This window comes from Mytilus trossulus, chromosome 12, assembly GCF_036588685.1.
Source record: "Mytilus trossulus isolate FHL-02 chromosome 12, PNRI_Mtr1.1.1.hap1, whole genome shotgun sequence".
Lineage (NCBI taxonomy): Eukaryota > Metazoa > Mollusca > Bivalvia > Mytilida > Mytilidae > Mytilus > Mytilus trossulus.
The window spans coordinates 8,827,724-8,840,257 of NC_086384.1; the positions used below are offsets into that span (position 1 = coordinate 8,827,724).

General features: G+C 32.0%; 1 protein-coding gene across 1 annotated transcript; it reads right to left on the reverse strand.

The window, feature by feature from the left end:
- Positions 1-1,103: 1,103 nt before the first annotated feature.
- On the reverse strand, positions 1,104-6,889 carry LOC134692788 (monocarboxylate transporter 12-like). Its single transcript, XM_063553329.1, has 5 exons — positions 6,474-6,889; positions 5,639-5,782; positions 3,718-4,485; positions 2,153-2,203; positions 1,104-1,506 (listed from the first exon to the last, which is right to left on the reverse strand). Exons 1-5 carry the CDS (start codon positions 6,661-6,663, stop codon positions 1,280-1,282), a joined length of 1,380 nt encoding a protein of 459 aa, XP_063409399.1. The 5' UTR covers positions 6,664-6,889; the 3' UTR covers positions 1,104-1,279.
- Between the last annotated feature and the right edge of the window lie 5,645 nt (positions 6,890-12,534).

The window sequence follows — 12,534 nt, forward strand, 5'->3', positions numbered from 1 at the left end:
ATTTATACACCAGTAAATTCCTTTGAAAAGGCGTTTAATCCGTTTCATTCTTATAAATTGGAAATGAAGAATTTGATTTTCCCTTTTTCACACGTAAACTGCATGCTTGTGTCATTGAAATGACCACTCGCATGAATAAATTTGTTGGTTCACGCAAAAATATGTACTCCGTAAAACATGGTCAACACGGAGCCTAGGTTCACACCGAACAGCAAGCTATAAATGGCCCCAAAAAATACTAGTGTAAAACAATCTAAACGTGAAAACCAACGGTCTAATCTCTTGGACCACATTGTTCAAAGTATACGATTATGTATTTTAAGCCTATTAAGTAAAAGAGAATGATGAGAAAGTAAAATCACAAAAATACTGAACTCAGAGGAAAATCAATTTGGAAAGTCCATAATCACATGGCAAAATCAAAAAACAAAACGCATCAAAAACGAAGGATAATTCCTAAATATGTCGGCCTTGCTAACACAATATATTAAGGCATAGATGATTTAAAAAAAAAAAGATTTACTTCTGTTCCTTGAGCAACACGACGGATGAAACTAGTGGAACAGGACATGCGTACCCTTCTGGAGCACACGAGGTCACTCAAGGAGTTTTAGTTCATATACTATATTATGCCCCATCTACGATAGTGGAGGGGTATTATGATTTCTGGTTGTGGGTTCGTTCGTTCGTCCGTCCGTTTGTCCCGCTTCATGTTAAAGTTTTTGGTTAAGGTAGTTTTTGATGAAGTTGAAGTCCAATCCACTTAAAACTTAGTTCACATGGTTCCGATGATATGATCTTTCTAATGTTAATGCCAAATTAGAGATTTTAACCAAGTTTCACGGTCCACTGAACATAGAAAATGATAGTGCGAGTGGGGCGTCCGTGTACTTGGGACATATTCTTGTTTTTTTTTATGTGAAGTGTACTTCACCTAGTGTGTTAGATAATTGTCTTTCTTTTTACTTTGGCTTACGTAGGTTTTTTTCCAATATTTTTTTTAATAAGAAAACTTTGAGTTTTCTGTATTGATTCAATAGGTTTTGAGTTATTTCTTTACAGTAGATTGAAAATCAAAAACTGACAAACTTTACGGGATCTTTTGTAAAATCTGGTCCCCACCTCTCCATCCTCCACCATTGAAGAGGAGGGGCTTTATCGTAGCCCTCAGCTTGCAGGATTAGAAAATTTAAAAAAAATGAATTTAAAACACCAATCTATGGAGGATTCTTAACGAAGAACATTAAATTATCCTTTGATATGTTATCTATATTACATTTTACTGTTTGTTTATAAACACTATGTCGATGTTCATATTTTTTGGTTTCTTCAACAAAAAACTATCATCTTCTTCTGTTTTATTACTAGCTACATGTAGAATAGTTTGCTTTTTTTCATCAGCTGCTACAGTGAACTCAAAGTCATCAAAACTTTCTTTGGTGTCCACTGATCTTTGGCACATTGTACAACACAGGCAACTAAATCCTCCCATTATTAATAAAATGCCTGAAAAACGTATGAATATTATATTACGAAGTCATGTAAGAACTTCAAAGATAAAGATTTTATCTGAAATTCACAGTTGTGTAAAAACGATTTATACTGCAACTAGTTGTGTAAAAATGAAGATGTGGTATGATTGCCAATGTGACAACTATCCACAAAAGACCAAAATGACACAAACATAAACAACTATAGGTCACCGTACGGCCTTCAACAATGAGCAAAGCCCATACCGCATAGTCAGCTATAAAAGGCCCCGATAAGACAATGTAAAACAATTCACACGAGAAAAGTAACGGCCTTATTTATGTAAAAAAAAAATGAACGAAAAACAAATATGTAACACATAAACAAACGACAACACTGAATTACAGGCTCCTGACTTGGGACAGGCACGTACATAAATAATGTGGCGGGGTTAAACATGTTAGCGGGATCCCAACCCTCCCCTAACCTGGGACAGTGGTATAACAGTAATTTTTTTTCTTTTATTTGGCGAAAAATTGGGGAAGGGTTCAGTAGAACCTCGCCCTCCCCAGTTTCCCAGCCTCGTACAAAATAGTTGATATTTTTCTGACATTGACCTAATAATGTATATTTAAAAGCATTATTTTCTTTAGTCTCATTAAAAATTGTAAGCTGTACATACCTGCTACTAGGAAGGAATCTCCGTAAGTACCACCATAATTAAGGATAAATCCTAAGAAAAAAAAATCAAATAATTATTATTCGTCCAAAATATCGATCATTGTCTTTTGAATATTATATTTACATATTAGTCGAAAATTAGGTAGGTAGTGTCTATTACTTGGAAAGACTGAGAACAAATTCATATTTATCAAACTGCAAATGAAATGAGCAGAAAACAATTTCTAACGCTTTATACATATCTAAAGTTATTTGAAATTGTAACCAGCATTCTCTATGCAGATCTATCTAAATTGTTGTTGCTAGTGTATGCTGATGAAACTGTGCTAATGACAGAATCATCAGTAGATCTCCAAAAGCAACATTTTTTAAAAATTATTTTTCACTATAGAAATAAAAAGTTATTGCCGATAAAAATAATGTCATATTTTGTTTTTTATAGAGGAACTCTTCCGAGAAACCTTTTTTAATGTTTTATCTTGAACAGAATAGAACTAGAATGGGTAAATACCTTATTTATTTAGGGTAAGAATTGAACAGGAATGTGATCTTTACGAGAGCGAAACAGTCCATATATATACATGTATATATATAACAACAAGGCTTTCTCTGGGGTCCTGGAATAAGGCAGAGCTGCATGACATTGTAATCAAAACACAATACGAGTTATTAAATAAAATGATAAATAATCAATTTACTGAATTGGTGCTAAGTTATCGAGGTCCACTTTAAATTTGGTAAATTGATGCTTCGTTTATAATCTTCTACACTATCGTTTTATTTATCATTTGGAGATATCCTCTAGACATTGACATAAAAAAAAAATAGAATGATATCATTCTGGGCTGAACTTCGATATAGAAAAGAGTCCAAATTGTTTATAACTTATGATTTCAGTTGTCAGATGCATCTAAACGGTGATCGGTATTTACGGTTACATGTAGATCACATACAAACACGATAAGTGAATGCGGCTAAACATAAAGTTGGAGCATACAAACTTTTATAAATTTGAAATGTCAATGTCTGGCAGATAGTAGAAAACTTTAAGAATCAATAGAGCAGAATTGGCGTTTATCGTAAAAGGGTTCACACAAACCTATACATAACTATAATATGGAAGAAAGATACCAGAGGCACCTGTCAAACACAAAGATAGAAAATATACTGACACCGCCATGGTTAAAAATAAAAGTATAGAGTATTTCAATATAATTTTAGATTGTAGTTTTATTATACTTTTTAAATAACAAAAATGTTGTAGAATTTAAAAGATTTCAAACAACAAATAAAAATATTTTTTTAAAGCTAGTGTTATCAAAAAAGATTTCCTATGCTTTTCGTTAACGGGAATACAGAAAATGTAAAGTCATATTGTAAACAAAAATATACATGATATTATTACACCCGATCAAATAATTTTAATTAAACACCATTGATGTCTGCCAAAAAAAACGAAAGATTAATTAACTTTGCAAATTTATCAAATTCAGAAATAGGTTAATCTTATCATGCTTAATCTAGTGTAAAAATATGTATGAAAAAAATATAAGAAATTAATTTCACCTGCCAGAGGTGGTCCTATGAATGTTCCAACTCCACAATACACCATGAGATAACCAACACCATGTGCGAGTCTCTTATGTCCTAAAATATTTATAACTATAGAATTCACAACTGCCCAACAGCAACCAGAATATCCACCAAGTAAGTAGGCAAACATAACTTTGGCGGTTGTATATGAACTAAATAAAGGGAAGATGATGGTGCCTAAACCTAATAAACTAAACACTCCAAATAGCATAAGTAACTCGTCAATGTTATGACTGTTATTAGCCATACCAAATAATACCCGAGTGAAACAGCCAGATATACCGGCTATTGATAACAATATAGACACTTCCATTTTCGTTGATTTTGTATGGAGACAATACTCAGGATAATGTATATAGAGTAGATAGATACTAATATTGGCCAGAAAGAATCCTAAACATACACATAACATTGAGCCACTCCGAACTATCTCCATATATGACGACACAGAATCACAGAATCTTTCTTTACGGTTTGAGTTCGCAGTTTTCATTGCAAGTTCTGTTTTAGATGGTCGAAATATGGCACCGAACACACAGTTTTGTAATGCAAGCCCTCCTAATAATAGAAAATATCCAGAATAATTGTATTCCTCATATATTAATTGGAAAACAGGAGTAAGAATAAAAGGTCCAATTCCACCACCCGATATAGCTATGCCACACGCCATGTTACGTTTCTTTTCAAAGTTAAACGCTATCACTATCAAACCAGTGTTGTAGCATAATCCAAATCCTATTCCTGAAAACAAAAATAGATATTTAATGTCATTTTCAGCACTGTTCGATAAATTATTATACAGTAGATGGCCTATAAAGAAAATTCGGTCACCTATGCTCCTTTTTATAAGAACTACTAAATGATATTTATAGAAAAATGAAATAAGTTTTAAACTCTCAAATACAAGTATCTTTTATAAAACAAAAAGATGCGTTTTCGTATGCAGATGCTGCACATCTGTTCTTAATCGGTATATGCTATTAAAGATTTCTGTTGAGTTCGGTCCCAGTTAGTGATATCTTCATCTGTGCTTGAGTACGTTTCATATTAAATATATTTTGAAAGATTTCATAATGGTTTTTAAAAGACATTGATGAAATTTTGTTTTTTCGTTTCGTTTACATTTTTTTTTTATCTAAATTAACTTTCTCTTCAATAAAGTGACAATTTTTAAAAGACCCCTGAATTCTGATGCGTCAAACCAACTCCACGAATTTTTTTAACCTGTACTCTGCAATATAACAATAAAAGCAAATAACTTTAGTGCGGCTTATTTTCTGTCTTTATAGTGTTTGATGTTGCTTTTGAAAACAGGTTCCAATTTTACAGAATAAAACAAATTATCGCATCCATTCCAAAGAATAAAAAAAATACAGTTTTAGGAATTTTGGTCCTCAATGCTCTTCAACTTCGTACTTTATATGGCCTTTTTAACTTTTAAGGATTCGAGCGTCACTGATGAGTCTTTTGTAGACGAAACGCGCGTCTGGTGTTTATATAAAATTTAGTCCTGGGCATCTATGGTGAGTTTATTTGCTAAGAAACAAAACGATAGTTTCCTGGTGTGAAACACATATTTTTTTATTTGTGATAAGTTTCCATGGTGTGTGCAAATGTTGGTTATCCATTCGTTTTGTAAGTTAACCTTAGTCGTCTTTGGCACAACGTTTTGAATTTTTGGGTCATCAATGCTCTTCACCTTGTTACTTGTTTGGCTTCGATCTAATCGTCACTGATGAGTCTTGTGTAGACGAAACGTGCGTCTGACGTATTATATTAAATTATACGCCTGGTACCTTTGATAGCCAATTAATATATTCTAGCATTTTATTTTGTCAGGTTTTATTGACTCATTATTTTGAATCTACCTTGGAATTCGGTTTTCTTTTTTTACCTGCAAGAATTCCAAATGTAAGAAATGTCCATTTGATATCCTCTACAAATCCTGTTAAGACAAGTCCTGTGGATAACATGAGTGACCCTAGTATCATAGCCACTCTACAACTATATCGGTTGATGATGGTACTGGCAATAGGTCCTGAAAACATAACAATAAGGAATTGCGAAACATTAGGCTTAAGCTTGCTTTTTATAACAGAAATATCACAATACGTAATAAGCTGGCAGGAAGTTGACATTATCCAAACCTACCAAACTACATTTGTACCAGTTTTAGTTTTGGCTAATCCGTTCTCGTCTTAACGAAATATTTACATTTGGAGGTTAAGCAAACACCAATCAATCAATCAATCAATCAATCAATCAATCAATAAATGTGATTCCAAATTAAATTTGACAATAAAAGCCATACGCCTACACATTTCACGTAAAGAAAAGAAAACGACCAATTGCTAATAGTTAACAATAAAAAATTCGGAACAATTTACATTAGTTCCTAATATTGTTCTTCTATGAGTTTCATGACGATGCTCGTACTTTATTTCTCTATTTTTATTGACTTAGTATACTCCGTTTTGGCGTGGTTGAGAGGGTATAGTACTAATAATAGAGAAACAATTAAAACTGTATTCAATATAAATGATATAGCAATGACGTCCCGGATTTTCCTATAACACTAAAATTATTAATGTAAGTGTGTATTGATTTTTCCCTACGTGTTGTAATAGTTAAATATTAATGATGTACAAACTACACATGATGATGTAACTTCAATAACAATACATGACAAATTACTCATCTGCAAACTATAATGCAAAATGTTGATTTACCTGAGCCTGTCATTAAAGCTAAAAATAGTGCAGAAATACATGTTGTTGTTAATACATCGGCATTGAAGTTTTCTAGCAGAGCGATATATATCATTCCACTAGCATACGCTAAATAGCCCATTACAATGTGCTCTCCCACTGACCCCATGAGAACGAGCCATGCCCAACCTCTGTCGGGTGAAGTTGACATTTATAAATGCGAACACGAGTACACTATAAACATTAACATATGATTTGCACTTGAGTTGATACGAATTCATGCAAGACTAATTCCTCCGGTAATTGTTCTCCTAATGTGAAAGTTTAACAAAAACATGATAAAGTATATGTTCAATATCTATAATCACAACCCTTTAAAGAAATTAAATCCAACCTTTGTATTATTTGAATACTTCTAGCGATTAATTATTGCGAACATTTCGATATCAATCTTGTGAGAGTTATAACGAAAAACCACAATGTTACATAAGACTATCAGGATACATAAGCGTATTGTTTAGAAAAATACCAGATTAGTTTATATTCGAAAATCAAAAGGTTTTTATTTTACGATTGTCATAATTTAAAAAAAAATAACTGATTACAGATCAACTTCTATATTCCAAGCAGCATCTTTAATGGTTCGTGTATTCTCATCAGTATTCAATTATTTGAATATTGTACATCAACTTATCATTTGGATTAAAACCTAAATAATTTAATAAAATTATAATGTTGAGGTCATATTTAACACCTAGAAATGTGTCCGCAACTTTTAATTAAAACGGCCTCTATTCAATAATGAACATTGTAGTAGTTTTCATTCTTACTGAAGTCATAAAAAAAATCGGTCTTCACTCGCTCTTAAAGGGGTAAATTCAGTAAATATATATACGTCATCAGGGACAGCCTATTTAGGGGAGAGCTTTCTGTATAACACTGAAGTTATATGCTCCTCCGATTGGCAGATAATGTTTGTAATAAATATTTTTTGGTAGATGGATCAAAGTTGAAAAAAAATTAAAAAATAAATGCTGAATGTACTATTTTTTCCCCTACAGGGTTGAAAAGTAATGGGGTTTAGTATAGGAATTCAGTGCGAATCTACATTGTTTGTAAACAAGGCCATGTGAATGCCCAAAAATGTCGCATGACCCTATGTTTTTATTGTTTTTATAGATTAGCATTAAAGTCAATGGGAGATTTTTTACTGAATTTACCCCTAAATATTTTAGTTTAAATCCCAACTAGTGATAATTCCGATTTCCGTAAATTTAGGTTCAATTCTTAATAATAATAAAACATATTTACAGTATTTGTTGTTAACATGATATCGTTCAAATGATGAATGAAATATTAAAAAAACTGTTGAAAACCCGTTGTCGAATTAATATAAAACAGTCAGGATTCTACTTCGTCAGAATTATTTCCCCATTAAGCCAGTTCATTTTAACAATCTTAGAAATGGAAGCCATTGTAGGGATGACGCGCTACCGATTTTGCTCTATCAAACCGATAAATTTATCCACATTGCACCATCCGTATATGTAAGTTGTATTTGAAAAGACAAATGTATTAACTAGATAATGAGCATCAGTTAATGATCTTGTCTGCATTGATTCAACTGAAAACTATTGTCTGATCTATTGTCAGGCGGAATTTTCGAAAATTCATATACATTGAAGAAAATTCTAATTAAATATTTCGTGGAAGGGCAGACTAGATTTGTTTAGTGGTTGAAGACTATAAACCATAATTATCACACTAAAAAATTATAATTTTTCGAAGATATGCATGTTCATCATCCAACTTGAAAGACTGTCGTCAGGTACTTTTAGTAAAAAAATATAGCTATTTGAACACACCTTCTCTGTTTTTGTGACTCACTAGATAGGTATTTCACTTGACCCATATATCTTATCTTTCAGAGCTGTTATTTTTTTGTGTCATAAAGGCAATCTGTAGCTTTGATATATAAAATTGATAGAATCTGAAGCGAGACAATGTATGAAATATTTTTACTTTGTACAATATCAAGACAAAATATTTAACTCAAACACGCCCTAACATAAAAAGTTGCACTCGATTTTCTCTTTTCAATACAATTGTAACCCATTTTTGGGAATTTTTTCTTGAGTCACATCATGGAAGGGCAGACACGAAATTTTTTTTATTTTCGTGGGCATCAATTTTCGTGGTTTGAGGAAAATTTACATATTCGTGGATATTTCATTTCGTGGTTTTGGCAAAGTCTACACTCAATCCGTTGAAAAATTTGTTATTCGTTGAACCTTTGAATTCGTCGTTCTCCTGTACCCACGAAATCCACAAAAAATGGTATCCAACGAATATTAATGAATCCACAGTAGATTGATATGTTGTTTTTCCAAAAAATCGGAGGTTATGCATTTTCTTTATCCAACTTGAAAGATACCCATGTCGTCGACTTAAAATCTAATTGTTCTGCTTAACTATGTACTAGATAAATTAAAAACTTATGCAAATGGTGTTTTTAAAATAAAATATCTCGTAATTGAGAAGAAAATTGTAATTTTGTTTGTTTCTATTAACTTTTAAAATTTTTGTCACTATAGTAAACAATACAGTACACATGTATCGCCTTCTCTAACAAAGATCTTCGATTCTTTTGTTCTATTTCAACCTGGTTTCCGACTCAAAAGGCATAACTGGAGTTTCTAATTCAAATTTTATTTGAAATTAACGATTTATTCAACTGCACTACAATTATTTTTATGCTCGCTTTTAATGAGCATAAAAAAACTGGCAATTGAACAATAAGCAATTTCTTGCAAATGGTAATTCACATGTTACAGATTTAATCTGCAATAATGATAGTCATTAACATCCGGCATTGAACAAACTAATGCTAAAATGTCCACTTCATCAACTGCGTGCCCCATCATAGAATCGATGTAAACGCGAATGATTGCATTAAGGACATACATGTATTAGCGCTAAGAGACGTGAGACGTTCTGGTGTTTAAAAATGTACACGTTTTGGCGAACAACAATTATCGGACACGTTTGGGGGTTATAAAAGCGATATACGTTTGGGCAATGTTGAATATTATGGACACGATTGGGGAGAATATACTTATTTGTTGAAATCAGACACGCTTGGGAGTGCTACATATGTTGAACATATTTATAGCTTACATTATGCTATTCGAAAACAAAATGCTTTCTATATACTTTTGCTTCAAATAAAAGAGATAAGTTGCTCTTTCGAGTCTACAAATAATTCATATGATGGATTACTTTAAAGTGGTTTTAGGAAATATATGTTTTCTAGGTACTTTCATGCCAAATTATTGCTAAAGAATTGCTACTTGGATGGATTTTGTCAAAGTCATATTGTAACCTAAAATAAGAGATTTAATAGATTTAATATGAATCAGTAAGAATTAACAGCAAAGGTCTTACTCTAAAAAATCAATTCAACCTTTGATCTTGACTTCAATTTCAAGGTCAATATCAATGATGTTTAACCAAAAGAGGTGGTAAAATTGTCGACATAGGATTAAGAAGATCAAGCAGCCTTGAATGGTGTTAACTCCTCAAACAATTTGTATGGTGTTATGGTGTAATTCATATGGTGCTATGGTGACTGGTTTAAGTGGAATAGTGCAATGGTGTACGAGGAATGACGTGATTGCGTAACGTGTATATAAAGCGTAGTTATCAAAGTTTCAAACTAGTCAAAATATTGATGAAAAATTATTTTTCATTTTATACATTAAATAACAATATTGTGATCAAAATTCGTTTTTCAAATATTCAAGGCGATAACTTTAAAAATAAACTCATTATAGATCGCACGATTACAATCTTTGTTTGACAGATTACCTTTAAAAATAAAAATTAGAAGGATAATTACTATTTGTCAGCCTTGTTAACACAATATACCAAGACATATATATAGTTTAATTGTATGCAGTGGATTATCGGGTTTCTCCAATCGAGAAAGTTAAATTAAGGAATTTTAAGTTCGAGCCTTGTGAAAAAGATTGTCTACTATTTTTCTATATGGCTATGTCAGTTATAATGAAAATATTATGAGTTAGTTTGAAAACAGAAATTAAGATGTATCGATGATGTTCTTTCCATTACAATCCTTTTTTTTCTGATTGGCTTCCATTTGTATATTCTTCTCATTTTTAGACGTATACCTCGAATTAGACATACACGACATTCTGAGTACCAGAATCTATGACAAAACAGACAATTTTAATTTTAAAATTATCAATTTCCCCCACCGTTAATAGCCAAAAAAAACCACTTCTCTGCATATTGGATACACGTTTCCCACCTTTTGCGGTTTTCAAGAGCATGCAATAACTATCCCAAGTTTCTGGGACATCAACGGTGTTTGAGCAGAACGTGGAAGAACCAAGGATATGTCAAAGACGTCTCGTCCTTTTTCTAAAACAAAATCATCTGGCGATACCAAGACTTCGTTGATAAATATTCCGTATCAACTTCACATATAACACATGATGGTCTTGATGTATAAAATATGGGTACCGACGTTATTAATCATCTTAATAACAATAACGTGTAAAAGTATTCGTTTGTTTGTCTTTACGAATATTATTTTTACTATTTAGTATTTTTTGGTGGTATCCATTTGACCTGACTTTGTACTTATACATCTCGGCATTGTGTTATTGTTTCTATTCTGGTCTTTCATTTTTGCTAATATGCTACAATGTTACAAACTCTGGTTTAAATATTTCTTATATCCCTATTTAAACAATTTAAATCATGATATTACGTAATAGAACTTATGTTCAATGGTTTTCTGTTGTTGGTGTGATTCAAAACAAATTTCTTTTCTCGTGTTTTATATAGAGTAAATAAAGGCAACAGTAGTATACCGCTGTTCAAAACTCATAAATCCATGGACAAAAAAAAAATCGGGGTATCAAACTCAAACCGAGGGAAACGCATTAAATATAAGAGGAGAACAACGACATAACACCGAAACGTAACACACACAGAAACGGACCAAGCATCAGACAAAACACCACGAGAATAACAAATATAACATGAAAACCAAATACATGAATTTGGGATAGACAAGTACCGTGCCACGTCTTATCTAAAATATAAGAGAAAACACAAACGACTCAACGTTAAAATGCAACACACACATAAACGAACAATAATTTAACAATGGCCATCTTCCTGACTTGGTACAGGACACTTTTAAAGGGAATAAAAGTGGTGGGTTGAACCTGGTTTTGTGGCATGGCACTTTAATGGTAAAGTTAAATATAACATTGAGATGACAACATAATATTACAGGACTACAATACAAATAGACAGGAGAACATATTAGACAAAGAAAAACATAATTAATAGATAACAAAAAGCATCAGGTTTAAAATTCAATACGCCAAAAACGGGCCTTGTCCACACAAAAATTATCAGTGACGCCCAGATATAAAAGATCGAAAGTGAAAAAAGTACAAAGTTGTACAGCACTGAAGATCAAAAGTTGAAAAGGTTTCGCCAAATACGGCATTGTTTTTATGCCCGGGATAAGAACATTCTTATTATATAGAACAATTCATGCTATTGCAAACAGTAAATTGTATCAAATGTATATGAAAGAGTTAACATAAAGAAACTTAGGTATTAAAACTAGTTACAGAAAACTAAACCCGAATACATAACACCAAGATATAAAAGATCGAAAGTGAAAAAGGTACAAAGTTGTACAGCACTGAAGATCAAAAGTTGAAAAGGTTTTGCCAAATACGGCATTGTTTTTATGCCCGGGATAAGAACATCCTAATTATATAGAACAATTCATAATATTGCAAACAATAAATTTTAACAAATGAATATGAAAGAGATATACATAATGAAACTGAAGTATTAACTAATTACAGAAAACTGAACCCGAATACATAAAGCTATTTAAGTTTAACACAGAATAGACACAACCGAATCAGTCCAGGCGTCAACGTAAATAAAAAAAATGTGACGTCACATACGATGGCGAAACGGCACAAACGTTATGTCCCATTTGAATTTAAAATTTATGAAATTTAGA

Bases quoted from the DNA above. Each gene is read 5' to 3' on its own strand.
- LOC134692788 (XM_063553329.1), bottom strand. From the start codon at position 6,663: ATGTCAACTTCACCCGACAGAGGTTGGGCATGGCTCGTTCTCATGGGG. The intron at 5,783-6,473 runs GTAAATCAACAT...TTATGTTTTCAG, and splicing joins AGCTTTAATGACAGGCTCAG to GACCTATTGCCAGTACCATC. The intron at 4,486-5,638 runs GTAAAAAAAGAA...TTTTGTTTTCAG, and splicing joins TACATTTGGAATTCTTGCAG to GAATAGGATTTGGATTATGC.